This window comes from Hyaena hyaena, unplaced genomic scaffold (assembly GCF_003009895.1).
Source record: "Hyaena hyaena isolate Hyena2069 unplaced genomic scaffold, ASM300989v1 scaffold_635, whole genome shotgun sequence".
Taxonomy (NCBI): Eukaryota; Metazoa; Chordata; class Mammalia; order Carnivora; family Hyaenidae; genus Hyaena; species Hyaena hyaena.
In genome coordinates, this window is record NW_024081269.1 from 73,441 (window position 1) to 100,998 (window position 27,558).

A 27,558-nucleotide genomic window follows, 5' to 3' on the forward strand; every position below is an offset into this window, starting at 1 on the left:
TGGAAATGTGAAGATAGTCTATGGATTATTATACCATTATATCAGCCTTATACCTTGCATATCACTTATAAAATATTTAAAGGATAATTCATTGACATTATTAATGCTTTATTTGTATCTCATCCATCTTCAAAAGGAGGATTTCTTCATCCTTACAGATTTGCAGTTAGATTCATTATATTAGAAATTCTGGAGGACAAAAGTTAAGCTTTTCTGGAAGTCAAAGGTTTCCAATTAAGACAGCCTAAAAGTATCTTTTAAAACTTATTAGCAAACCACTCCCATTAAGAAAACTTGAGTCCCCAGGGGTGGAGATGCCAGGGAATGGGTGGATACTCAGAGGCTGGTGACACAGTGAATTGTTCATTCTACAAACATCTATTGAGTGCTTAGCAAACATCAGGCTGTAGAACAAGAGAGGAGATTATCCAAAAAAAAAAAAAAAAAAAAAAAAAAAAAAAAGTAGGGGGGTGCTCTTGGGCCAATGGAGGAGACAGACACAGAAATAGATAATTCCAATAAAATGTGGTAAATACAATGAAAGGGGCCCTGTGGTACCCCAGAGAAGGCTTTCTGAAGCAGGAGATGTTAGCTAAGCAAGACAGGATGCTTCAAGCAGAAGCTAATGCAGAGAGGCCAAGGAGTAGCCTGGTGGTATGGGAGAGTCAGACATTCCAGCTGTGTTGGGGTAAAGATGGAAAGCAGCGGACAGCAAAAGATGAAACCAAAGAGAGGTGGAAAGAGCCAGATCATGAGAAGCAATAGGCAGCCACAGAATGCTGTTAAGCAGGAAGGTGATCTAGTCATATTTGTGTTTTCAATGGAACTCGTTGGTAGGTGTGTGAGAGATGAATCTAGAACAAGACGAGAACCACAAGAAAACCAATTGGTGTTGCCCTTTGGGAGGCAACACAACATAACCATAAGGATGTCCATATTTTTAGACCAAAGAATACCACCACCAGAAATTTTCTCCAAATAAAAAACAATTTAATCAAGGTTAAAAAAAGAATTATATTCATACATATATTCAAAATATTTCATATAATAAAAAAAATATTGGTAACAACCTACATGTCCAGAAGCAAGAGAATGATTAAAAATCCAGGGTGTATTAGTTCATCAAATTAATATTTTTTTGTAATATTAGTATTAGTTCTATATGCCAAGCATTGTTAGGCTGTGTGTATAGCTGATGAAGAAGAAATCCTATGTACTTGGGATGTCATTCTGAATAAGATGGCAACTCTTTGGAAGGTTTTCAGAGAAGTCCTTTGAGCTGATCCACTTTTTTAAAAGACCACAGTGACTGTGTCATGGGGACTTGGGGTGGGCTGGAAGAGTAGCAGGGACAAGGATGGACCCAGGAAAGAGAAGATTGTGGTCTGGACCGTGGTGGAAATGGTGAGAAGCATTTTCATTCTGGATATATTTCAAGGAAAGAATCTCTAATTTTTGCTGGTGGGTTGGACTAGGACCCAATGCATGCTGATGGATTATAAATTTGTGGGGCCAAGAAAAAGAATGAACACAGGCCAAAAACTTTGGAGCCATCCTTAATTCTCAATTGACCTATTACTAGCATCAGAAGTATTGATTATTCTTCGTTCTTGAAATACTTTTCTTCATTTTCATTTTCACTCCCCTTCTGGGTTTTCTTCCTCATCTTCCCGATCTCCATTTAATAGTATTTATGTTATATCTTTTCCTTGATCCAAGAAATTTTCTTAAATGACTTTGTTTTCCTCACTCATAAACTCAAATTTTTAATCACTTATCTTTGACTAGTAATCTTTATAGCATTTTCATGAAGGCAGAAGCATTTGTTAAACAATAACGGGCTTTAAAATATAAACATTTTGTGCCCCATCATAATTTGTCACTCTGATTTATACAGTAGTATCTACACTAAACTACACAGTACAGCCCCCACTGTTCTTTCTTTTTTATGTTTGTCTTTTTTTTAATGTTTATTTATTTTTGAGACAGAGAAACAAAGCACAAGCAGGGGAGGAGCAGAGAGAGGAGATACAGAATCCAAAGCAGGCGCCAGGCTCCAAGCTGTCAGTACAGAGCACAGAACCGTGAGATCATCACCTGAACTGAAGTCGGACGCCTAACTGACTGAGCCACCCAGGCTCCCCTTATGTTTGTTTTTAGGGAACCAGAGAAGGTTGTAGAGAGTGAAATAGTAGATGGGAACTTTACACCTTGATAGACAACCAGAAAAGGGTCTTGAAAGTGATCCCAAGTGCCTAAATGACAGCTCACTGGGAGGCAAGACTCTCCTTGAATGTTTCAAGAAATTCAGGGAATTGTCATTATAACCACATGCAATGGTTAAGGCATGCTGAAGTATTTGTCATGCCACAGAAGCAAAAGATTTGGGCTCAAGTCCTATCTATGTGCTTGTTAACTATACAATCTTAAAGAAGTTATAGATACTGCTGCAGATATGGATACATACACAAATACACACACAAATACACACACACACACACACACACACACACATATATGGGGCAAATTATCATTGTACACTTTTAGGGCATATCTGTGTATGTCCTATGGGACTGGGGAATAAATGACTAAGAATGGAAAGGTTTACTCATTTTATCTAACTGCCTCAGCCTTGGCACCAGCCTCTCCAGAGGTGGGCTCTGGAATGAGTCTTGTCACCCCAGTGCTATTGTCCAGAGATCCAAGGAGCATAGGCACTCTACATCCAGAAGATTCCCTTATATCAGGTGGCTGAGTCTGTCCAGTTGGCCTTTTGTTTCATTCTCTCTATCTAGAGCTTCAGTCCACCTTAGGGACTGGGCTGGAACTCTCTCCCAAACCCTGGCCCCATGGCTGGTACAAACACAGAGACTGGCTTTGGGTCACCCAATTTCTGGACCCCATCTCCTGAACTCATCAGCTCTCAGCCACAATTTGCAGTTAGTGGGCTGGGATGGAAGCTGACATGTTTCCCACTTGCCTGAGCCTGGATTCTCGTTGATGTCCACAGGGTACTGACTACTGTTAGAACCAAGATCAAGTTCACCATGGGCCCTGGGATAGAGCTTCAGATCACTGGCAGCTTTCTTAGAAGAGAGCCCCAGAGTCAGGCCAGCTTCTCTGACCCTCCCGGCCCTTCTTCCTCCCCACTGGCCATGGTCTCTACCTTATGTCCAGATTTTCCGGATCCTTGGCAGTCACGTTGCCCACTCTAGTGCCTATGGCCACATCTTCCACAACTATTGCTTGGTACACACGCTGGGAAAATTGGGGGGCTTCGTTCACATCTTTCACAATAAGCTTGAACGTGGCAGAAGAGCTGGTGTTATAATTTACACCAGGCACCAGAGGCTCAGGATTCTCCGCTTGGAACACAATGTTGTAAATGGCTACTGTTTCAAAATCAAGAGGCTGTGTAGGGGGAAAAAAGAGGAAAAATTAATTTAGGGGATGATTAGCTCCCTTAAAAGATTTGTTCCCAAAAATCCTTTATTGGGAGCCTGGGCGGCTCAGTCCGTTAAGCGTACAACTTCGGTTCAGGTCATGCTCTCACAGTTTGTGGGTTCGAGCCCCGCGTCGGGGCTCTGTCCGTTAAGCGTCCAACTTCGGTTCAGGTCATGCTCTCACAGTTTGTGGGTTCGAGCCCCGCGTCGGGCTCTGTGCTGACAGCTCAGAGCCTGGAGCCTGTTTCAGATTCTGTGTCTCCCTCTCATTCTGCCCCTCCCCTGTTTGTTCTCTGTCTCTGTCTCTCAAAATAAAATAAAGACATAAAAAAATTTTTTTTGAACAAAAGTCCTTTAAAAACTTTCTTATAGACCAGCAGTTTCCAATTTGGTGTCAACAAAAACCTACTTCTCAGAATGATAACAGAACCATATAAAAGACTTTGCTGAAGGACTTATCAGAGCTTTTAATACCCTATATGCATTATGACTCTCCTAAAAGAGGAAATCAATATAGCATTCCTCAAATTTACTTAACCCTGGGACACTCCATTCAGCAGAAACATATTAGTTTTATCAAGAGAATTCTCGGAAGACAGATGGGAAAAGGCTTATATAGAGATGTTCACATTGCATGGAGAATGATTTCCTAGAGATCTTGGGATCCAAACCCCAAAATAAAGGACTTAACCTCATAGAGGGTGGGAGATGTTAGCAGAGAAAACCTAAAGATAGAGGATCTGCTCTTGTTCCAGACCATGCTAGACAGAGCCAGGAATCAAGAATCAAGAAACTAATTTGAGTGTAATATGAGAAAGAATGTAATGGGGCTGCTCAAGACAAGGAGTTGCTTCATAAACCAGTAAATTCCCAACTCTGATAGCTCTCAAGGATAGGGTTCAACAAGATATAACAGGCTAGCCTAGAAAAGACATATCATTTAAGTAACTGGTTCTATGTGACTTTTAAGGTCTCTCTCAAGGCATGGAGTCCATGGTTCTGGGGGATGGGAGAGAAATTCTAACCTTAAAGGCCTGCTGAAGAGGAACAGCCCCTAAAGTTGGGCTTCTCACCTGGGATTAAAAGGCTTCTAGGAATCTGTGATGCCTTGGAAATCAAAATTGAAATATTTATATTTGCGTACATGTGAATTTTTTTCGAGGGAGAGGATATAGTCACAGTCTTAGTGGTGCCCAGGACTTCAAAAACAAAGGAACCAAAGCAAAGTCCAAAAGGTACATTATGGATTATGGAAACCGCACTGTTTTGTTCACTCTCCCAGGCCTGTAGGACCCAGAACCTCTTGGGGAGCTGTCAGTCTTTTAACTTTGGTTTATATCAGTTACTCATCGGTTAAACAGAAATGATAATATCCATTCAGGAAGAGAAAAACTCATGGAGGATTTGACACACCATTGCATTAGCTTGGCCTGCCCTTCCCTAACATCTGAAAAAGTTCTCCACTTCAGTCAGGACTTGGCTCAATGTCGATGTTGTCTTCCCCACATCAGCTTCCCCAATCCCCACCCACTGTCCCCAGATGGAGGCTCCACATTGTCTGTAATCTCAAAGTACCTGACTCAGGATTCTCATTGTTTGGTTATCTATTTCAGATCCTTACTGAGCATAAGCTCTCTGAGAGGAGGGATTGTGTTATATTCATCTTTGCTTCTCCTCTCTTCCTTGGCATGTAGTATCCATTGTGTTATCAGTCAAGAAATATAAAGACGAGGGGCACCTGGGTGGCTCAGTTGGTTGAGTGTGCGACTTCAGCTCAGGTCATGATCTCGCAGTTTGTGAGTTCAAGCCCCACATTGAGCTCCTTGCTGTCAGCCTGTCAGCCCAGAGCCTGCTTTGGATCCTCTGTCCCTCTCTCTCTGCCCCTCCTTCACTTGCGCTCTCCCAAAAATAAAAAATAAAAAAGATGAGAAGGAATTGGTCCTTCTTGGGCTCTTGAGAGCCCCAGTGGAAAAGAGACTCTGGGAGAAATTCCAGACTCCAGAAACTCGTCTCCTCCATGCACACACAAACACATCCAACATCACAACACAATTTCTAGTTCAATAGAAAGGATGATAGATTGTTAATATGGAAGAGAAAGGATTATTTCTGAAGATTCAAGGTCATTTGAGATAGAAAATAAGAAGCAATGGACAGGACATAACATAAGAGCCATAAAATTTTGTAAGCTAGACAAGATATAAAAGAGAGGATGTTTACAGAGATAAACGCTCCCTGACTGCAGGCCATGGCCCCATAATGACCTTTTGATCACCTCCAAGTGATCTGATAGAGCTCTCCACCTGGGGGTAGGGTGCAAGATGGAGCTTCTGACTCCCAGGGACTCATTCTTCATCTCAGAAAATGAAGGCTGGGGCATCAAACAGAGAAATCCTGGCAGATGGAACAGCCCCAGAGCAAGCCTGCAATGTGGACAAAGGATGTACTCTGTTCCTTGCTGGTCCAGCCATGTCCAAGCTCAGGCTGAGTAGGGGCACCCTATCCTCACACTAAATGAGTCCTACATGGCCTCCCTGGATTTCCCGTCCCATCGCTGCAGCCCTCAGAGGCAGGAGATAAAAAAATGAGACACTATGTCTGCAAATGGGAAGTAGCCTGTGTTATCAAGACAGAACGTGTGAGACTGAGAGTAGAAACTGATGACAGAGGAGACTGTGTGTCCAGCAAAAGAGCTGGAACTTTATCCTTCAAGAGCAGAGAGAAGCATTACACACAAGACTGACAAGGTCAGATTTGTGTTTTAGGAAAATTACTGCAGAAGCAGCCATGTGAGGATACCCACACCTGACAGGGAGACCAGTAACGAGAGGATGTCAGTGCTCCTTAAACACTTACTGAATGGAGACCAAATGAGAAAGGAACAGCCTGCTATTGATCAGTGTGCTTAACTTTCACATCAGGAAAAACACTGACCCAGATCTTCCAGGGAAAAAATTAGAAATGAAAGATGCTGAATTAGCCAATGACAATCAGCAGAACTTAATCAAGGACAAGCCTTATCAAACCCTGTGTGTCGTCTTTCATAACACAGGGAGGTGCCTGCAAAGCCACGTCAAGAGACCCACTGTGGCCTTCTGGGGTGGTCTTGGGTCCCTCTAACAAGACATATTCAACACAGAAGCTGAAAAAACATGTTCAGGCCACAATTCCTCTTCCCACAACTACATGAAAGATCAAACTCAGTGATTTAGATTCAACCTGGGGGCAGAGATAAAAGTGCTGAGAGAGAGGAGTTGAGACAGAGGATATTTCACATTTTCACCAATGACTGGTGATGAGAAAAGTGTGCATGATTTTTAAAAATGATGCTTGAGCTGGTTAAAAATAGGCCACACATCAATAATTCAAAAAGCCTAACCACAACAGAGAAGTGACAAATTTGCATTGAAAAAAAAATTAAAGCTGAGGGCACCTGGGTGCTCAGTTGGTTAAAGGTCCCACTCTTGGTTTTGGCTCAGGTCATGATCTCATAGTTTGTGAGTTCAAGCCCCGCATCAGGGCTCTGCACTAACAGTGTTGAGTCTGCTTGGGATTCTCTCTCTGCCCCTTCCCCACTCTCTCTCTCTCTCTGCACTAACAGTGTGGAGCCTGCTTAGGATTCTCTCTCTGCCCCTTCCCTACTCTCTCTCTCTCTCTCAAAATAAATAAACTAAAAAACAAAAAGATGCCTTGAAAATTGTAAAGCTAAAACAAAACCCTGAATTTTAAAAAGGGGGTCCAGAGAAGTTATTTATAAGCCGGGCAGGACTCAAAGGATTGGATTTCCTGTTCCTGATACCCATCCACTTGGCCCTGTGACTGTCATGTTCTACCACATGATAGGCCAGCACTCTGGGTGGCAGTAAATATTGAGTAGGACAGCATTCCTAAAACTTGATTATCCTAAGCATCACTTTGACATGTGAAATAATAGAAAAAAATATATAATAGAAATATATATTATATCATATGTATTATATATAAGTATGTATTATAATATATATAATAGAAAAATATATATTGTTCTCTGCCTCTGGCTCCTGACACTGAACTCCTAATAAGCCCCTTGGAATTTCCTGAGTGAGGAGAGTGCCTTTTGCTCTAATGAAGCAATTCTTGGTGGGCTCCTGGATTGCTTCAGGATGGGGGCTGCTCACCAGAAGGACCAAGCCATAATTAGAAGCTTAGCACTTGTGGCCCCACCCCCCAGGAAGGGGAGAGAAAGTTCGGGGCTGAGTTACTGATCAGTCCTGTCTGCAGGACCTTGCCCCATGGATCTTTCCATCTGGCTGCCCACCAGTACCCTCTATCATATCCATGATAAAATTAGTAAATGTAAATGTTTCTCTGAGTTCTGTGAGCTATTCTAGCAAGTAGTGGAACCTGAGAAGGGAGTCAGATAGCCAACTTACAGCCAGTCTCTCTGAAGTATAGGTGACAACTTGGGGTTTGAAAATGGTGCCTTATGGAAGTAGGGGTGGTCTTATGGAACTGAGCCCTCAACCTGTGGAGTCAGTGCTATCTCCAGGTAGGTCGTGTCGGAATTTGGTTAAATCGTAGGACTTCAGGCTGGTGTCAAAGAATTGCTTGGTGTGGAAGACCCACACATGTAGTGTCAGAGTGAAATGTGATATTAGTCGGAGAGTAAAGGAAAAAGATCGGAGGGGTTCTCTTCTTTGCATGGCCCTTATTAAAATGAGGTGCTCTGCTGGAGAGGCTGAGTCAGCAGGTCCCTGGTTCATACTACTGCACTCTTAGATCAGGCAGGTATGGCCCCCTCAGCAAGAGGGGAAACACATCACCCACAGACAGAATCCTGGCTTCTGCCATAGCTTGAATTAATCAGAATTAAAATAATGCTGGACATGTATTAAGTTTCCTATGTGCTAAGTGCTGTATTAAGAGCTATAAATGTATTTTCTCATTTAATCCTCCAACAATAAGAAGGTACCTCCATTTTACCAATCTCTACAGATTAGAAAACCAAGACTTGGGGAGCTGACAGCAGTTGGTTAAAGTCACAGAGTTAGTAAGTGGCAATACCAGGTCTCAACAGAAACCATTTCGTTAGAGGAGCCCGAGGTTGGGGGTCGAGTTCCCAGCTCCACCATCCCTGGGGGGCCTGAACCTCATCCATACAGTGGAGCTGAGTTCTGTGTCCGCTGGAGTCTCAGTGTGAGACACTGAGGAGAAGGTATACAGAAGTGCTTCAGTAAGAGAAATTGACCACAGTTGGGCAGTGTGGGCTCCTCGGTGAATTCTGTCTGCAGTTAGCACATTTGCCATTCAGACGAACAGTTGCTGATAGAAATGTGATTAAGAAACTTAGTTTCCTGATATGACACCAAAAGCACAGGCAGTAAAAGCAAAAATACACCAGTGGGACTACATCAAACTGAACAGCTTCTGCAGAGCAAAGGAAATCAGCAGCAGCAAGAAAAGGCAACCCACAGAATACAAGAAAAGACTTTACAAATTGTATATCTGATGAGACGTTATATGCATCATGTAAGAAGAAACTTCTGCAGTTCAATAGCAAAAAAAATTTTTAATAAAAATAACCTGATTTAGAAACAGCCAAAGAACTTAAAATATATACATTTCTCCAAAGAAAATATATAGCTGCCAACAGGTATAATTAAAGAATGGTCAACATCACGAATCATCAAGGAAATGCAAATCAAAACCACATCTGTTAGTATGGGTATTGTAAAATTTAAGAAAAGAAAATAACAAGGGGCGCCAGGGTGGCTCAGTCAGTTAAGTGTCCGACTTTGGCTCAGATCGTGATCTCATGGTTCGTGAGTTCAAGCCCCGTGTCAGGCTCTGGGCTGACAGCTCAGAGCCTGAAGCCTGCTTTGAATTCTGTGTCTCCCTCTCTCTCTGCCTCTCCCTTGTTGTACTCTGTCTCTCTGTCTCTCAAAACTAAATAAGACGTTTAAACACTTTAAAAAAAAAGAATGTAACAAGTGTTGGTGAGGATGTGGAGAAATTAGAACCCTCATACACTGTTGGTGGGAATTAAAATGGTACAACTGCTATGGAAAATAGCATGGAGGTTCCTCAAAAACTTAAAACTAGAATAGCTATATAATACAGCAATTCAGTTCTGGACATTTACCCAAAAGAACTGAAACCAGGAGGGGTGCCTGAGTGGCTCAGTCGGTTAAGGGTCAAACTTCAGCTCAGGTCATGCTCTCACGATTCGTGGGTTCGAGCCCCTCATCAGGTTCTGTACAGGCAGCTCAGAGCCTGGAGTCTGTTTCAGATTCTGTGTCTCCCTCTCTCTCTGCCCCTCCCCTGCTCATGCTCTGTCTCTCTCTGTCTCCAAAATAAATAAAAACTAGAAAAGAAAAAGAACTGAAAACAGGAAATTTGCACTCCCATGATCATGGCAGCATCAGTCACACTACCTAAGTTGTAGACACAACCAAAATGTTGACTGGTGAATGGATAAAGAAAATGTGGTATATACATATAATGGAAAATTATGCAACCTTTCAAAAAAGAAGAAAATCCTGTCATATGCTTCAGCATGGAAGAACCTTGAGGACATTAAGCTAAGGGAAGTAAGCCAGTAACAGAAGGACAAATACTATATAATTTCACTTAAAGGAGCTACCTGGAATAGTCAAACTTACAGAAATGGAAAGTAAAATGGTGGTTTCCAGGAGCTGGAGGGTTGGGGAGATGGGGAGCTCCTGTTCAAGGAATGCAGAGTTTCATTTATGTTAGATGAAAGAGATCTAGAGATATGTTATATATACAACAGTGTGCATACAGGTAAGGTACACTATAAAATTTTAAAGGATAGACTTCATGCTATGTATTCTTTACCATAACTTTTTAACTAGTTTTAAACATTAAAAAATGATTGACACAATGGTTTAAAAGCAATGGTACTCCCCTAGCAGCTTAATGGATACAGAATTAGAAGCCTAAGACATATACAAGCAGCCACAATACTGAGTATAATTTATTTAAAACACTAAGAACAGTATATCTGTCATAGTGAATACATATATCCTAAGGGCTATTGGCTAACATTTGGTGTATCCTAATCAAGAATCTACACCTTAGGGTGAGTTGTTGCTTAGCATTTAAAAGATCTTAGAGATCCACACTCCAACTACTGCAGGCCTTGAGCCACAACTATCTCAAGCAGCACTAGAAAGTTCATTAATTGGCAGCATGATCTTACAAAGAGATGTGGTGATATTAGTGGTAATACACACAGGTTGGTTTAAGATATGGTATAATCTCTCAGCCATCACATGAACAAGAGTGTGAGCATCTAGCTAATCTAGCAGGCTATACCCTTCAGAGTTCTAGAACTCCAGTTCTGTTTAGGATCTCCTTTCTTTGAACAGTCAGAGAATACAGTCATTGCAGTGCCTGAGGGACTGAGAGCTGGGACTTCACAGGACTAAAGCTCAAGTTGGATGATTCTTTTTGTGCCTGCTTGTTAATAATTGTATATGGTGCAGAATTCAGCTATTTATCTAGTCAACCAATATTAATCAAACTCTACTACACACCATGTAACATTCCAGACACGTGGAATACAACCACAAACACAATAAGGATGTGAAAAAGATTTGGGTCAGAGGCCTGCTCACTTGTAACATATCTCCTCACGCCAAGGCTGTGAGGATACTCACAGCTCGCACCCACGGTCACCAACATCTGAAGGTGCCCAGCTACTCATCATCCACGGTCACCAATATCTAAAGGTGCGCAATAGCCACAAGTGGTCAAATTAGCTTAAACTGGTTCACAACAAGCCATCACAAAGATATGTTGACATGTGGAAATCATTGGTACTGAGATGAACAGGCCTCTAGCTTCTCATAGATCCCTAGAGAGCTCTGGTCCTGGACAAACCGGGAGCTGTTTGTCCCTGTCAGCGTGCTTCCTGAAGCACTCACTGCTAACTCTAAAAACCGTCCTTTCATTTACCTGCTCCTTCTGTAGTTCTTCTCCACAAAGACAGCCATGAAGAAGTGGGGGAGTTATAACATCACCTTTTCCGAATGTCAGACTGACACAGGATGCTAATGGCTTGAGTTGGTCCAAACACAAACCTTGAGCTCGAGCCCAATGAGGCCCTTTGTCAGAACTGAAGTACATGGTAATCATAGGATCAGAATCCTGACACTCTGCCCCAAGGCTCCCTTCAACGCTAGCACCTTCCTCCCTGTGCTTCTATCCATTTTCTGTGACATTATTCTATTTTGTCTTCCTCTTCAGCTTTCCTTTATGCTACCCCAAAACTTTCCTCTAGCATCGTTTTTTGCAGCCTCGAGCACACTACACTGCAAATTTTCAACACTCAACCACACCTACAGAGTCACTATTGCTGTAACTCTGATCCCTTTTCATTCCAATTATACTGGATGACACTGAGTACTGCTTCCTATTGAGTCATCTGGTAAACCATTTACATGCTCTAAAGCATAGATGAGTCAGCCATGGAGAAAATGGTCAGGTGCGGGATGGGAGTAGAATGAGCAAGGGATGGGAAGATCCTGTACAAAGAAGCAGGTACCATACTAATCTAGACTTTGGCACTAGACTTCCCTGTCCTTATAGAAGGTAAGATAAAGTGAAAGCCAGTGAGGTTAGCAATACCATAAAAGATGAAAATAGGGGGTTGGCAGGAAGGATAGGAGGAAGGGATAAACTTGTCTATTAAACCTTGAAAGAAGATCTACCAATTTCCAGTCATTATAAAAGAGGAATCTATGGCTGACATATTAGAATAGAGGGTCTACAGCCTAAAGGGCTCATAGGGCTCATCCAGTCTAATACCCCACACTTGCAAAGTAAAGCCCTAAGCAAAACCTCCCACTCCCAAGATTTAACAAATAAACATATAGAATACCTAGTTAAATTCAAATATCAGGTAAACAACAAACTTTTTTTTTTTAGTATGACCATGTCCCAAATATTGCATGGAAAATCCTTACTCTAAAATATTGTTTCACCTGTGTTTTATATGGCAACCCTACCTCCCTCCACAAAGGTTACTTGCAGAGTTAGTGACAGACGCAGAACTAGAATCTTGGCCTTCTGTCTTTCAGGTGGATGAGAATGACTTAGCGCTCTAGGAGTCCCTCACTACACCTGCAAGGTCACTGCTGACCCATTACCTCTGCTCATAGATCTTTGCACCCTCCTAAGTAACTTGATTTCTCAAAAAGAAAAATTCAGTTAAAGGGGCTATTTACCTTTTTAATTATGACATATCCAACATTGGTTTGGGGATCTGTATCAATCCCCAGTCGCCTCTCATTGTCTCCCTGTGTGATACGATACAGGATTTTAGAACTCCCAGTAAATGGCTCATCAGCGTCTGTGGCCCGGATGGTTAAGATGGTGGACCCAACGGCTGTGTCTTCAGCAAGAGTCAGGTTTCCATACTAACAAAAAAAGAAAAAAAGGAAAAAGAAAAAAAACCAGGAGAAGGAAGTGAGAATGTCCACTGTCATCAAGCAGAATTGCCAAAGGGCAATTTTGTCTCTTTGGTTTCACAATGAACACGTATCATAGTTCGTATCAATACTTACCAAGCATGTTTTCCTACTGATAAACATGGTGCAGTTGATTCTGCCTTCAGTCATACTTGTAGACTGATACACATGGCACCAAGAAACAAGTCTCGAGCTACTAGTAGGACTCTAAAATACACTGCTCTTCCTACATGCAATATATTTACTAACTGCAATTATTATACTAGTGATCATATAAATAAGTAGCTACTTCTATGTATTAAGTACCTAAATTGTGGCAGGCACTGTACATATATTATTTTAGTTAATATGTTAATATATTATGTATATGTATAATATATCCACCAATGGATAGAGGTTAAGAGCCTGAACTTTGGAGTCAAACAGCCTGGGGATGAATCCTAGGCTTGTCACTTAGTAGCCAGGTGACTGGAAGCAGGTCACCTAATTTCCTTAAGTCTCAGTTGATCATCTGTTTAATGGAAATAATAGTAATAGAACCTACTTCCTGTTTGCTGTGGGGATTGAGAGAGATAAAGCATGTAACCCCCCTGAATGCCTGGCACATGGTAAGTACTCAATAAAGATAAGCAATAAAACACATTACTGAGTAGCTATATCATCATGTCCATGTGACAGAAAAACAAAGGATTAGAAGGGTAAACCCTACCCAAGAGCACACAGCTAGTGAGTCACAGAATTAGGACTCAAGCCCATGTGTGTCCAGTTCCAAAGTCTGTGTTCTTACTCACTAGCTTAGACCATCTCCACTGAATATCCCCCGATCTTCTCTCTCGGTGTCATGATCTTAAAGACGGTAATAGGCAGGGCCCAGGGGGAGGCCTGGGGCAATGACAGAAGCCCACTCACTCTCTTGAGAGCCCAGTTTGCATTTCTAACTCTCAAAGCAGGGTGTTATTATCCTCAGTGTGAAACCACTGTCTAGATGGACCAGAAGGAAACCACAACACAAGGAAGGGCTCTTGGAGACTGAGAAGGAATGGGCTCTTTCCCTCATGTTTGTGTAGCCCCAGTGCCCGCTACATGTTATATTCAGCCACACCTCTTGCGGCCCCAAACCCTCTCATAAATCAATTCCTTTTCTTTGTCACAGCTTTGTCCCTATTTTGATTTATGATCATCATCACAGGGCTCTGGGCTATCCCATAACTGACTTCAACCATGACCTAACAATCTAGTCAAATGGGTTTCCCTCTGCTCTAGAAGCAAGAGAGATATCCCTTTTGTGGAAAGCAGTGGTAAAACCACCCCCAAGTTTAAAGCCCATGTCAAAACACATGAAATATTTTTCTTGATGCTCTCCAGTGATCCTTTTAGTCATGCTCTTTTTGCCCAATTTTCCTAATTCTTGGAAATGTCTTAAGCACGTCCTTCTTGGGCTTAACCGAGAGGTTAGTTTTTCTTCTCCTTTCTCTTACCTAATCATTGCAAAAGGAGTGGAAGGTGTCAATATTCCAAACATCAAATTTTTGACTAAAATGCTGGTTTGAGCATTTTATTTGTCCATTTATTGTCACAAATATATAATGACAAACTTCAAGTAGCCATTCAACTCCATTCCATTTGACAAAGATTGCAGTTGCAGCTTTTAAGCAAGCCCTTGGAATAAATGAGCCATTGGTAGAAGTTTATAAACAGATGTTCCCAGATACTATAACAGTGAATGCTATTGTTCCCTGAAGATTTCCACTGAAGATGGTGTCTGGTTTGTTACCAGTGTACTGACTAAAGCTGCCTTTAAAGGTTGGAATTTTTCCCAAGTATTTACAGTGCCTTTATCGCAGAAGTAAGGGTCAAGTAATATGAACCAAGTAAAGAAAAAACAGATGAAAAATACTCACATCTGATTTTTCAAAGATGGGGATCTGATCATTGATATCAATAACATTGATCTCTACATGACAGAGGGTTTTGAAATCTGAAAGGCAAAGTCATATGACAAAAAAATTTTTTTTCATTAGAAACCATCCATTAAAATTAGAAATCTGCAAGAAAAACATTGTCAAGTGAAGTGACAGCCACAGCCAGAATTCTGCTACTGACATGCAGTTTTTAGGGAAACAGGATTCTCTGATCCCCACCTGTACCCACCAGGAGGAGGCTGGAGAAAGCCCTGGAAAAAGGTCCTCTGGGCTTCGCCCTGACCCAAAATGCCCCCTTCTGGGTAAGGCTTGTCCTGATGAAGACAGGTTGGGTTTTTTTCCTGTGAAGCAACCTCTCTTTTTTAACTAGTGAAATGTATGTAGACTTCAAAGCCTAGTGCAAAGCTATCTTTCTGGAAAGCCTTCCCTGAGTAGCCCAGCCAGCTAGCTGTATTTCCTTCATTGAACACTTCCAGTACTTACCATCCTGCTTCTCCTCTGTCCTCTATGGTGGGAGAGTTGGGTGCCTGTTCCTTTTCCTCCAAATGAGGGAGGAAATAGTACAGTTAGCCCTCTTCAAACAGCCTGACTACCCAGCCTGTAGGAGGCAAGAGGGGGTCAGAGGTAGCTCATGAAACCCTGGGGAAACTACACAGGCTTTGAGGGGTGGGCTTGACTATTCAAAGATCTGGTCAGAGGGAGCAGGTTTAACCTAGGTCCAAGATGAGCACAGAATACAGATGAGGATGGGGTGCCGAGGGAAATGTCCAGAATGAGAAACAATGTGACAGGTTCTTTGCTGGGGTCACCATGGCTCTAAGCCATGACGTACCATGTTGTATGATAGTTAAGACTCAGGGCTCTGGAGTTCCACTGTTAAAATCTGACTCTGTCACTTATCAAATGTGTAAGAGTTTGGGGTGTGTCGCTCAAGGTCTCTGTGCCTCAGTTTCTCTATAAAATGTTGATAACTGGGCACCTGGATGGCTCAGTCAGTTGAACATCCAACTCTTGACTTTGGATCAAGTCGTGATCCCAGGGTCATGGGATCGAGCCACGTGTCAGGCTCTGCACTGAGTGTGGAGCCTGCTTGGGGTTCTTTCTCTCTCTCTGCCCCTCTACCCAACTTGCATTCTCTTCTCTCTCTCTCTAAAATATAAGTGAATGGATGAATGAATAAGTGAATGAATGAATGAATAAATAAATAGTCAATGACAACAGAACCGAGGTTCTTATCGTAACACAAATCGTCAGCACCTTCTGTGTACCAGGCACTGTTTCAGTGCTTTACCAGCATTACTCATTTCATCTTCAGACTAATTTTGTGACGTAGGTACTATCACCATTCTCATTTAGTTCATGAATGAGGATGCCACAGGATACAGAAGTTAGATAAGCTGACCAAGGTCACACGCTAACTAGTGGCTGAGCCAGAATTCAACTCCACATGCTCCCTTTGCCCTCTCTGTCTGCTCTCCACCTTTCACCCTGCTCTGTGCCCCGGGAGGCTGACCTCGGGAACTAACTACGTGGTGGACACCCTGGTTCTGCCAATGGCAGCACTGATAGGAGTTGGGAGGAGGGGCAGGAGAAATCTGGGGCAGTTCCCCTTTGCCAGCAGCCTCTTCTATAGGCACAGGTACAGGACTTTTCCCTTCCAGGAATGCTCCCTCCTCTCACCCTTTCCCACCCCATCATCTTGGAAGGCATGCTATCTATTGTGCTTCACACCTCCCACTGGTTTCCCTTAACCTTGCTTTCAACCTTTACAAATAACCCCTTCTTCAAACTCTTCTGGATTATTCCTTTTGAGGAGCTGTTTGCTGCTAGGGTCCTGACAAATACACTCAGGAATAAACGGTGTTCAAAGCACCAGATATGAGGCCAGGCTTGTGACGTAATAACAATCGAATTACAGTAATGGATGCTGATGAAAGCTGGGGTCAGTCCCAAATTATTTGCAGACAACAAGAATGGCTAACATTGGGCGGGGGGGGGGCAGGTAGGATGGGGGGAGGGGTGGTCTCAGGACCTGAACTCGTTGGCTCCTTGCTCTGCACAAGCCTTACTTGGGCCAGCAGTGGGGTTCCTGGCCCTGGGTTTTATGTAAAACTATGTTAATTAAACCTAGTCTCTAGGCTATAATAGTGTACAATTGAATGTTTCATTCCAACAACACACATACACACACACATATATTTATGTATAAATATTTTATGATCTGGCCCATATTTTCTATAGGTGTACTCATGAACATAGACAATTTATAATCTGATTTCCACCTTATGCTCTTAATGCCTCAAATTGCTTCAGGTCTCAACGCATTTGCAGATGGAATTTCATCTCCTCTATAAGCCTTGCACTATCTTATAACTTGTCATATCCATCCTTCAAAACTCAGCTCCATGAGACCTCTTCCAGAAAGCCTTACCTGCCCTCTCCCTCCACTGAGTCACTCATTTCCTTCATGGGCTACCTTGTACACGATTCTTGTAATTTATTTATCCACATGTCCAGCTCCTTTATCATGAAATGCCCCTTGAAGACAGACTCTGTGTCTTATTCACCTGTGTATCTTCAATACCTTGAATGGTATCTTATGCAAGGTGAGTGTTCAATAACTGTTTGCTGAAAGACTGGATGGCTAATGGTGTGACACTGTTAATTCATCATAGGAAGGGATGATTTATTATACTCACTTCTGTTGTACCTCTTAACATAATGCTAGATATATATCAGGCCATCAATATTTGCCAGATTACTAACTTCCAAAAAAGTCCGTATTAGGGGTCTGTTAAACCCTAATTGTTTTCATATTCGACATCCATATAAAGGGGGAAAGGTGAATATTGGTGTGAAATGATGCCCTCTTCTTCTCTGTACCTATATAATCTATGACTCATAGCATAACAGTTACTGAACTATTTGGTCATGTGAGATTCGGTGCTCATTGACTCAAAGAAAGATTCTTAACCTAGGAGTGTGTGTGCCCCTGAAATAAATCTGGCTCTGAATACATGTGTTTTGTATGTATGTGCACACTTGTCTGAAAATGTGTGCATTTCTGAGAGTGCACAGTTTTCATCAGAGTTTCAAAGAGTCTTGGAGCCACCAAAGATTAAGAACCACTTGCTTTGAAATTGTATGGGAGTAAGGAACAGTGTCTCCTGATGATATCAAATAGCTAACTGGAAGCTGATAGAAGATAGAATTTCCCCAAAAATGCATTTCTCCCCAACTTTCATACAGTAGAGCCCTTGGAGTATGAAAGGGAGAAGCGGAAAATACAATTAATAGGCTGGTTCGTGACCACAGCAGCCAGGAGAACATGCCTGGCTGACTTCCAACAACAGAGAACTTAACTGACTACGGCCCTCTGGCTGTGCTCTGAAATCCATCAGCACGGTGGCAGTGGGGCCTCCCTTCCCATAGGCTGCCCCAGCCAGAGACTGAGCAAGGCAGGCAGGCCAAGGCAGGCATGTTCAAGGAGATCATACACTCCTTTGATGGCTAACCTTGGATTTCCCAATGACCTTGGCCAACTGTTCTTTCTTTCTTTCCCTTTCTTTCTTTCTTTCTTTCTTTCTTTCTTTCTTTCTTTCTTTGACCTTGGCCAACTTTTCTTTCTTTCTTTCCCTTTCTTTCTTTCTTTCTTTCTTTCTTTCTTTCTTTCTTTCTTTCTTCCTCTTTTTTTTTCTTTCTCTCTCTCTCTCTTTCTCTCTCTCTCTCTTTCTTTCTGTCTGTCTGTCTTTCTTTTTTTCTCTTAATGATCTATGGTACTCCCACCAGCCTTCTTTCCTTCTCTCCTTCATTCAGTGTTAGGTTTGTATTGTGATCTGATGGTTCTGATGCCTGAACTGTAACTCTGGCCTTTATCATGTTGGACCAACTGCCTTTATGCTCTATGTGTGCTTTACAAAGGAAGGAAGAACTCTCAAATGGCATCCTGTAATACACGCAGGCATTAGAGCAGGCTAACAAATCATAACTAGAAGGAAAACAATATTTTCACTCTTGGCAGTGAACATGATACTAACCTTTGTCAGACACCTCTATTGTCAAGTTGTATTGTGGAGTATCTTGCTTCTTCAAGAACTGCCCAGCTAACTGGACCACTCCCAAGTAGGAATCCATCAGGAAGAGTTCTCCCATGGAAATTTTGGGAATTTGATCCGCAATTCTGTACCTTAAAACACTGTTGGGAGTATTTTCTTCATCCATGTCATGGGCAATAAAAGTCCCAATATTGCTACCTGTGGAAAAGGAATAAAGGGAATCCATCCATTACAGACTCTATTTAATCTACTATGTTAAAAATGGTTTCACTGGATAAATAGGTTCCTAGAAAGTGCTATAAATAACTTGAGTAGCAGACTAAAGTTCTTAGGTTTATTTGGTTCTTCTCACTCTTTCCATAGTGTAGGATGTTGAGCAGTATATTAGTCTGGCAGGGCCGGCATAACAAAGTACCACAGACTGGGTAGATTTAGCAACAGAACTTTATTTTCTCACAGCTTCTGAAGGCTAAAGGTCTAATATCAAAGTGTTGGCAGGGTTGGTTTCTTCTAAGACTTCTCTCCTTGGTTTCTAGATGGCCATCTTCCAATGTCTTCACATGGCCATTCCTCTGTACATGTCTAAGTCCAGATTTTCTCTTCTTAGAAGGATACCAGTTGTGTTACATTAAGGCCCACACTAATGGCAGCAGTTTAACTTAATTACCTCCTTAAAGAACCTAGTTCTAAATAATAGTTCCCCTTTGAGATACTGAGGATTTCACCATATGCATTTTAGGGGGGACACAATTCAGCCCGGAACAAATAGTGTCCTACAAAAATTCATGTCCATCTGAAACCTCAAATGTGGCCTTATTTGGAAATAGAGTCTTTACAGATGTAATTAGTTAAGGATCTTGAGATGAAGTCATCCTGAATTTAGAGTAGGCTAAATCTAGTGATTGCGGTTCTTACTAGAAGACAAGACACAAGACACACACGGAGGAGGTGGTCACGTGAAGGAGGATGCAGAGACTAGAGTTATGCCATAAGCCACCAAGGAGTGCCAAGAGCCACCAGAAGCTAGAAGAGGCAAGGAAGAATGCTCTCTTAGCTGGCATCTTGATTTTAGACTTCTGGTCCCCAGAACTATGAGAGAATACATTTCTGTTGTTCGAAGGCACCAACTTTGTGGTCATTTGTTACAGACCTCCTTGGACACTAATAGACAAGAATAATGCTATAACCAAGCAGGGATAAGCCAACAGTGGCTTGCTTCTAAGCAACTTTATGCAATGGTTGCAGAGACTGACCCCACCCCAGAGATAACACAGGGCAAAGAACAGGCACACATCCCCCACCTTGCTGCAGTTTATAGCCCCATGTATTTTATTCTGGTGAGTGTTTCGGTCCAGGGAGTTCCAGAAGTCAGAGACTATGACTCACTGCTCCCTCTAGTTCTGAGTGAGTTCTAATAGCATCTGGATCATCTTGCTCTGTGAAATGAGGACTGGGGTTTCTCAACATGCAGTAAAAGTTCTACTTTGGGGCTAAAATTTGAATATATCCAACTTGTGGAGTTAAGTTTCACCCCTTCCCCAATCAATTTGCATTGACTGACTGACATGGAAATTTGGAGATTGTTTTTGACAGGGAGGGTAGATAAGTATGCATGTTATGTCTACAATGGAGCCAGACCCATGAAGACATGTCTTGTGGGCTGGGGAGGGGGTCTTGTGATCAACAGGGCACTGGCAAATATTTTAGTAGCTGCTATTTCTGAATCCATTAAAACAAAGTCACCTTTGTGGCATACATCTGGCCTTTAAAATATGCATGTTGGAATGAAAGATATCTTACTAAATTCTGTGATTCTCTGTGGTCTGAGCAGCCCTGACTTGGACTTTTCCTCTTAGCAAGTAAGTGTAACACAGAGGACACTGTTCTTCTCCCACCTCACAGGAAAATTCCAGCTGTCAGAGGCACCATGAGGACTCTTGACATCAGTGACTGGGGAAATCCCAGTAGAGGGTGCTACTCAGTGGGAGCAGAGAGCGTTTCAGGTGAGCCAGAAGTAAAAGGAGAGCCATGTCTCTGAGTGACAAAAGCTAGGAACAAGTGGTGGCAAATTGATTCAGAGGTGTATACAGCATCTCTTGGGGGCACTCAGAAATGCTTTAGGGAGGTGGGGCTTTTACGAGAAGTGAAAATTCCTGTATGAGCACACAGAACTTGGTAACAAGTGGGATTTCAGAATTAATATTGGCATTGCTAAAACTTGGGGACATGAGTGCTACAAGATTTTGGCTAATAGAAGACACAAAAGATATTAAATCTTTATTTAGGATAAATAGAAAGAATAGACTCAATCTATGTTGATTTATAAGAATTTCTGGTCCATTGTATCTACCATTTGACCCTTCATTAAATATAACTATAAAATAAATTCTCACCTTTAGAGAAGCAGATAGCCTCCTGGGCCCCTGAACAATTTATTCTACCAACAATGAGTTCCTCACCAGTGTCAGAAAACTAGTGCTATCCTCTTCCCAAAGGTAGGCAGATTTTAAAACTGGATTCCCAAGGATCCCTGCCATATTGATGCCCTGGTGTAACCCCCACCTCTTGAGTGTGGGCTGGGCCTGGTGACTCATTTCTAATGAATGGAATATGGTAAAGTGATGGAATTCACTTCAGAGATTAGATTATAAAAGTACTGACTTTCATCTGGCTCACCATTTATCAAGCTCTCCTGGCCCCTCACTCCCAAGCTTTCCCTCTGAATCAAAGGTGCCCAACTGAGCTACACTCTGATCCTTGACTAACAGAAACTGTGATATAATAAATATTTGTTTGAAACTGAAGTTTGGGGGCCATTTGTTATGTAGCAATAGACAACTAATACACTAAATATTGGGCCCTAAACAAAGAGATTTGAGTGATCATCTGGAAAGTGCTTCATTCAGCATCACAGACCAGAAATTTGGGAGGTTTTCAAAAAGGGTGATGCCATAGTATTTCTTGACTATTGTCATATATTTCATTCTTACACAGCTGTCACTGTTGGAAGATTCTTCCATATAATAAACTAAAATCCTTTGAGCTGTCACTTAACCCTTCCTGCTACAGCAAGAATTAGAATAAATGAAAAAGAAAGGACCTGGGCAGAACACAGGGACAATAGGTAACCTATTTAGAACTCCTGACAGCAAGGGAAAAAAAAAACACCCATGAGTATTGAACAAATAAGCCACAGAAGCAATGCCCATCAAGCTGCCAGTACGGCACTCATTGTGTCAAAAATGTGTAGCAAGAAGAGTAGAGAGATCAAAAGAAAATGATGAGGAGGTCCACAAGGTATGGGAGGATCTGCCTACAAGGACAGCAAAGCCCTAGGAGTAGCAGTCATAAGAGACTGCTAATCTTGCACGAAACAACAGATAAAAATATTTCAAGAAATGCCAGCCTGTTCAATCAATGGGCTCGTTATCATGGGGTAGCAGACAAGAGTTGTCCCAAATCCAGGGAAGTTCTAAAACTCCCAGAAATCAGGAGTACCTGGGGAGCTCAGTAGGTTAAGCATCCAACTCTTGGTTTCAGCTCAGATCATGATCTTGTGGTTTGTGAGTTCGAACCCCAAATCAGGCTCCATGCTGACAGTGGGGAGCCTGCTTGAGATTCTCTCTCCTCTCTCTCTGCACTTCCCGTGCATGTGCTCTCTCTATTTCTCTCTCAAAATAAATAAACTTTAAAAAAAAAAAGCTCCTAGAAATCATAATGTTCTTATAGTGGTTGTCCCCTGTACAAAACTAAAGCTCTCATTCAACACAGTGAAAAGAAACAAAGCAAATCAAGAACAAAAGGAAAAAACAGGAAGGACTTGAACTTCATCTACCAGCATCCTGAACTATTATTTGATTCCTAGAAAGGGAGAATCAAGGGTCAAAAGTCAACTTCCATTTGTAGTGCTTACTTATTGTAGGGTATCTAACATCAGATGTAAATGATTATTTAAATTATTTAGCAAATCTGATGAGATTTTCTCTGCTTGTTAGAAGGACAAATAAGAACGTATGGAAAAACCTTGTAAATGAGATAACCTAACGTATGTATACAGGATACTGGTATACATAGTGGTCATCATAATAGTGGTAGTGGTAACAATGTAGTAATAGTAGTAGTAGTAGCAGCAGCAGTGGTAGTAATAGTGGTAGTAGTGGTGGTAGTAGTTACAAAAGCTCCAATATAAGAACACCACCCACATATTGTTTGAGCCAAAATACTGCACCTACGTGAGTCCAAAGTGCATTCAATATCTATGCTGTGCTAGACATGGGCAACAGACCCGCGACCAGGCATACCTGCCCACCCATCACCTGGTAGAAAGGAGAAAAGGATAACAGAGGTAACATATGGTGGACAGTTACACAGCTTGGAACAGCTCTCATTTCTTACCCATATTTTCATTCTCCTGGACCTCAAACACAGTCACCGCAGATGGACATGTAGGTGGATTATCATTAATGTCTTTAACTTTCACATGAATTTGCAGTGAGCGGGCAAGTGGTGTTCCAGTCTCATCCTTTGCCAGGGCATGAAAAACATACTACAACAGGAAGATCAGTGTTAAGACAGGACTCCTCCATCATCCCCTTTAAAAGGCAGAGAAAACAGCTATTTAATTTCCCCCTTTATTTTCAGTTTACTTAGAACTGGGAAACAAGAAAAAGTGAAATGAGTTGGTGTGGCCATGCTCTCGTGTCTTTGAGAGAAATAATATACTGGAGTTCAGAACACAGTTTGGGGGTGATGTTGTTGTGGTTGTTTTTAGGTAAAACAGATCCTGCACTTAGTTGTCCGGAGGCACAGAAACTCCTCCCAGACTCACCGAATCCTTTTCTTCACGGTCCAAGGGCCGAGTCACATAAATACTTCCTTCTTGGTCAATTGAAAATGGAAAACTTGGCATCTTTTCCTTTTCAACTAAGAGGTAGTGTGCACCTGGCTCATTCCACTGCACCTACAGGACCCAAAGTGAATGGAGAGGAATGATATATCAGGACCAAGAGAATTAGAAATGGATAAACAATTTTCTGGTATTCAGTTTGAAATCTCTTACTATCTTGTTTTTATGTCTGTGAACTATTTCATATTCAACCAAAATTAAGCATGTTTTTTCTTTTTTTACCAAGTTATATTGCTCAGCATAAGCATATAGGGGTGTTTTTCTTCTCTAAAGCAGTTCTTTGTGAATCTTTAAAGAATTTGTGGGTTTTTCTTTTGAGACTGACCACGTAGACTTCAAATCCATGAAACATCAGTTTAAGAAACAAAATGTAGTTTGCAGCTGGTACCATCTGAGAACAAATCCGTGACATATGACAAGCTTCTAAAACTCAACAATGGAGATGGTGATAACAATAGGAGACACTCTAAACCCTTCTCCATGCCATTATCTAAGCAAGACAAATAGTACATAAATAAAGTGCCTTCCTCCCCTAAATATTTAGTCTTAAAGACTCCAAAGATAAGAATAATTGCTAACTCCTAGAGTTGTTCATAAACAACTTGGCAAAAAAAATTAACTCAATGGTAAGATCAGTCAGCTGGCTAGAGACAGAACCTCGTTTCTCTGACATTCTAATACCAATAACAACACCCACTGAGGGTTTGCCACATGCTAGACACAATTCTAAACACTCTTATGTACTATTTCATTAAATTCTCAAAGAGCTCAAGGAGGTGGAGAGGTAGAAACTATTGTTATACCCATTTTATAAATAAGGAAACTAGGGCACGAGGTTTAAGTGACTTGCCCATGCTCCTACGGTTATATGAAACTTCCAGACTAAACTATTCTCTCAGACCAGCTTGGGAAGGGTATCAAGGAACCACCCTAGCCCCTTGTTTGCTATTTAAACACTACCATCTTGTCAAGCCAAAGACCATGTTCTTGGTTCTAAGAGAGGTCCCCTTGTGTCCTAAAAATTCAGTTGACTTCTTTTCTCTTGAGCTGTTCCCTCTCCTCTTCCTCCTGGGTCTCAAGATACACAAAGCACTTTCCCCAGGCCTGAATTTCAGGTATAGCACCTCTAATTTCTTTACTTTGACAGCCCTGAGAACAAATTAGCATGGATGCTCTTTTCAGCATTTCTAAGTCCTTATAGGGATAACCTAAATAATAAATAAGACTTTAGTAAAGACCTCAAGTCTGAAATTTGCATGGCTGTGAATCCTGACACATTTTCTTAGCTAGTAAAGCAGAATTATCTCTTGCTTTCATTCTTTTTTTTTCCCTAAAGGTGAAGTTCATTAATTCAATATTTCAATAAATAAAAATCCTTTTAAGATTGACAATAGATATAGGGCACCTGGGTGGCTCAGTCAGTTAAGCATCCGACTTCAGCTCAGGTCATGATCTCATGGTTCGTGGGTTCGAGATCCATGTCTGGCTCTGTGCTGACACCCAGCTCAGAGCCTGGAGCCTGTTTCAGATTCTTTGTCTCCCTCTCTCTCTGACCCTCCCCTGTTCACTCTCTCTCTCTCTCTCAGAAATAAATAAAACATTTAAAAAATAAATTGACAATAGATATGATGGGATGGGCCATTCCAGGACCCCTTAACAACATCATTCAGAAAAAAATCTTAGGGGAACTACAGACTGAGACGCATAACATTAATACCTTTTATTCACGTTCACAAATACTAACACTGAGTTACTCTTCACAACAACAAGAGAGGTATTGTTATCCCCATTTTATTGAAGAGAAGCTGTGGCTCAGAAGAGTTAAATGGGTTATTCATGATCAATCATTAAAATAATGGAGCAAGTATGTCAGTTTTCATCATCTGCTTCTAAATCCAGTGCTCTTTCACTAACCCACAGTTTTCATGTCAAGGAACCCCCTGATCTTCCAGTAAAGATCATATCTGGGTGGCCCTAGGGGTGGATTTCCCATATCTAAGGTAGGAGGGGATCAAGGGTAAGAGCACCAGCCACAGAGGAGGGAAGAGGGGGGACATTTGAATGAAGAGTAGAGGTACATATAGGAGATGAAGTTGTAGGAGGGTGATCTCCAAAGGCGCAGGTTGCCTACTCAACTCTTCCTCTTAGCCAGTCCTATGTCTGTCCCTAAGTCTATGATGGGATGAGTCTATTGGATAGAGATTTTCTCACAAGAAATAAGCAGCAGTCTTTCAAACATATTTGCAACTCCTATTCAAATCATGTACATATACATTAGTGGTATCTACTTGGAAGGTGAAGGTGACTACAATTCTCTTTTAAAGCTTGTATGTGTGTGTGTATCAGAATCCAAGTTGGTAAAGTCCAGAGTTTACACGTGATAATAAACTAATAAACTCCAGAGACTCAGGGCCAGAGACTTTGTCTATTTAGTTTGTTTTATAATTATGCTATGTAAAAATGTACCCAATAAGTATATCAGTGAAGACCGTGAGGGAGGGCCTCTACAAAGTGAGGCCATTTATCTCATTGTCTTGAAGGGCACATGGGTGGTTCAGTTGGTTGAGCATCCAACTTCGGCTCAGGTCATGATCTTGCAATTTATGGGTTTGAGCCCTGGTGTCAGGCTCTTCACTGGTTCTCTCTCTCTTTCTCTCTCTCTCTCTGCCTGTCCCTGGCTGTGCTCACTCACTCTCTCTCTCTCAAAAATAAGTAAATGAATTTTTTAAAAAGTTATTGTAGTCTAGAGACATTCCTTGGACACTACCTGAGTGATTTTGATGGGATGAGGATCAGTTGAGTTTTCTACAATCTCCACAGGCTCTGGTGCTTTCCAAATATTCTCCTTCACCACAATATTCACAGATGTGCTGTCACTGAAGGAATGATCACTCTGGCCTCCCATGTCCTTCACTGAGACCACCAGACTGTAGAAAGCATTCTTAACGGGATCCAATTCCTGAGATCCTGTGGGAAATAGGAAAGAAGAGAAAAAGAAATGTCTCCAAGGGTAACACGGACTTGGATCCCTTTTCCTGACTCAGACAGTCTTTTGAGGGCATCACTTGACCTACCTTGTTGGGTAAGTGAAATTGCCCCTGTTTTGTTGTTGATCTGAAAGTACATCACATTGTTGATCTTGGGAAGCTGGATGATAATTTCATAAAAAAGCTGACCATTTGGAGTAGTTGGGTCATCCAGGTCTGTAGCATTGACATACATGAAGGGCTTTCCTGTTTAACAAAACATATTCAGAGAGTAAAAATATGTTAATTGAAATCCAAACCAACCATAGCCACTTTTAGCTTGTAAGAGACAGAGATAGGATGGGGGAAGGTACCATAATGTATTCCAGTGGGGAAATAAATCTTTACTCTGCTTCCTTCCCCTGGGGTGAGGTTTCTTGAAGTATGGTCCAGGGACTTGTAGGGGTCTTTGAGATTATTTTAGGTTTGATGGAGTCATGCACATGTAAAAGATCCAGTCAAACACAAGATAATTTGATGGATTTTAGCATAAAGGAGTATCAAAAAAAGGGCTCTTGTATAGTTTCATATTTCACATTGTCACCAGCCTTGAAAAAACCAGCACTTGTTGAGTTCTGGTATAGTATCAAAGAATATCCAGTTATCTGAAAATGCAGTTACAATACCCCTCCCTTTTCCAATTGCATATCTGTGTGAGGCCAGTTTTTCTTCATAAACTTAAACTAAAACAGCATATGGCAACAGAATGGATGGAAAAAGACATGATAATCTA

At 41.6% G+C, this 27,558-nt stretch overlaps 1 protein-coding gene across 1 annotated transcript in view; it reads right to left on the reverse strand.

Annotated features, from left to right (window-relative positions):
• CDH17 (cadherin 17) overlaps positions 1-27,558 on the reverse strand; it is a 60,040-nt gene that overhangs the window by 11,836 nt on the left and 20,646 nt on the right. Inside the window, exons 5-12 of the mRNA XM_039216510.1 lie at positions 26,874-27,032; positions 26,567-26,766; positions 23,722-23,853; positions 23,289-23,439; positions 18,876-19,091; positions 14,818-14,894; positions 12,674-12,865; positions 3,167-3,411 (exon numbers count right to left, since the gene is read on the reverse strand). Of these exons, the coding sequence (XP_039072441.1) occupies positions 3,167-3,411; positions 12,674-12,865; positions 14,818-14,894; positions 18,876-19,091; positions 23,289-23,439; positions 23,722-23,853; positions 26,567-26,766; positions 26,874-27,032 (1,372 nt within the window). The remainder of the gene's footprint in view (positions 1-3,166; positions 3,412-12,673; positions 12,866-14,817; positions 14,895-18,875; positions 19,092-23,288; positions 23,440-23,721; positions 23,854-26,566; positions 26,767-26,873; positions 27,033-27,558) is intronic.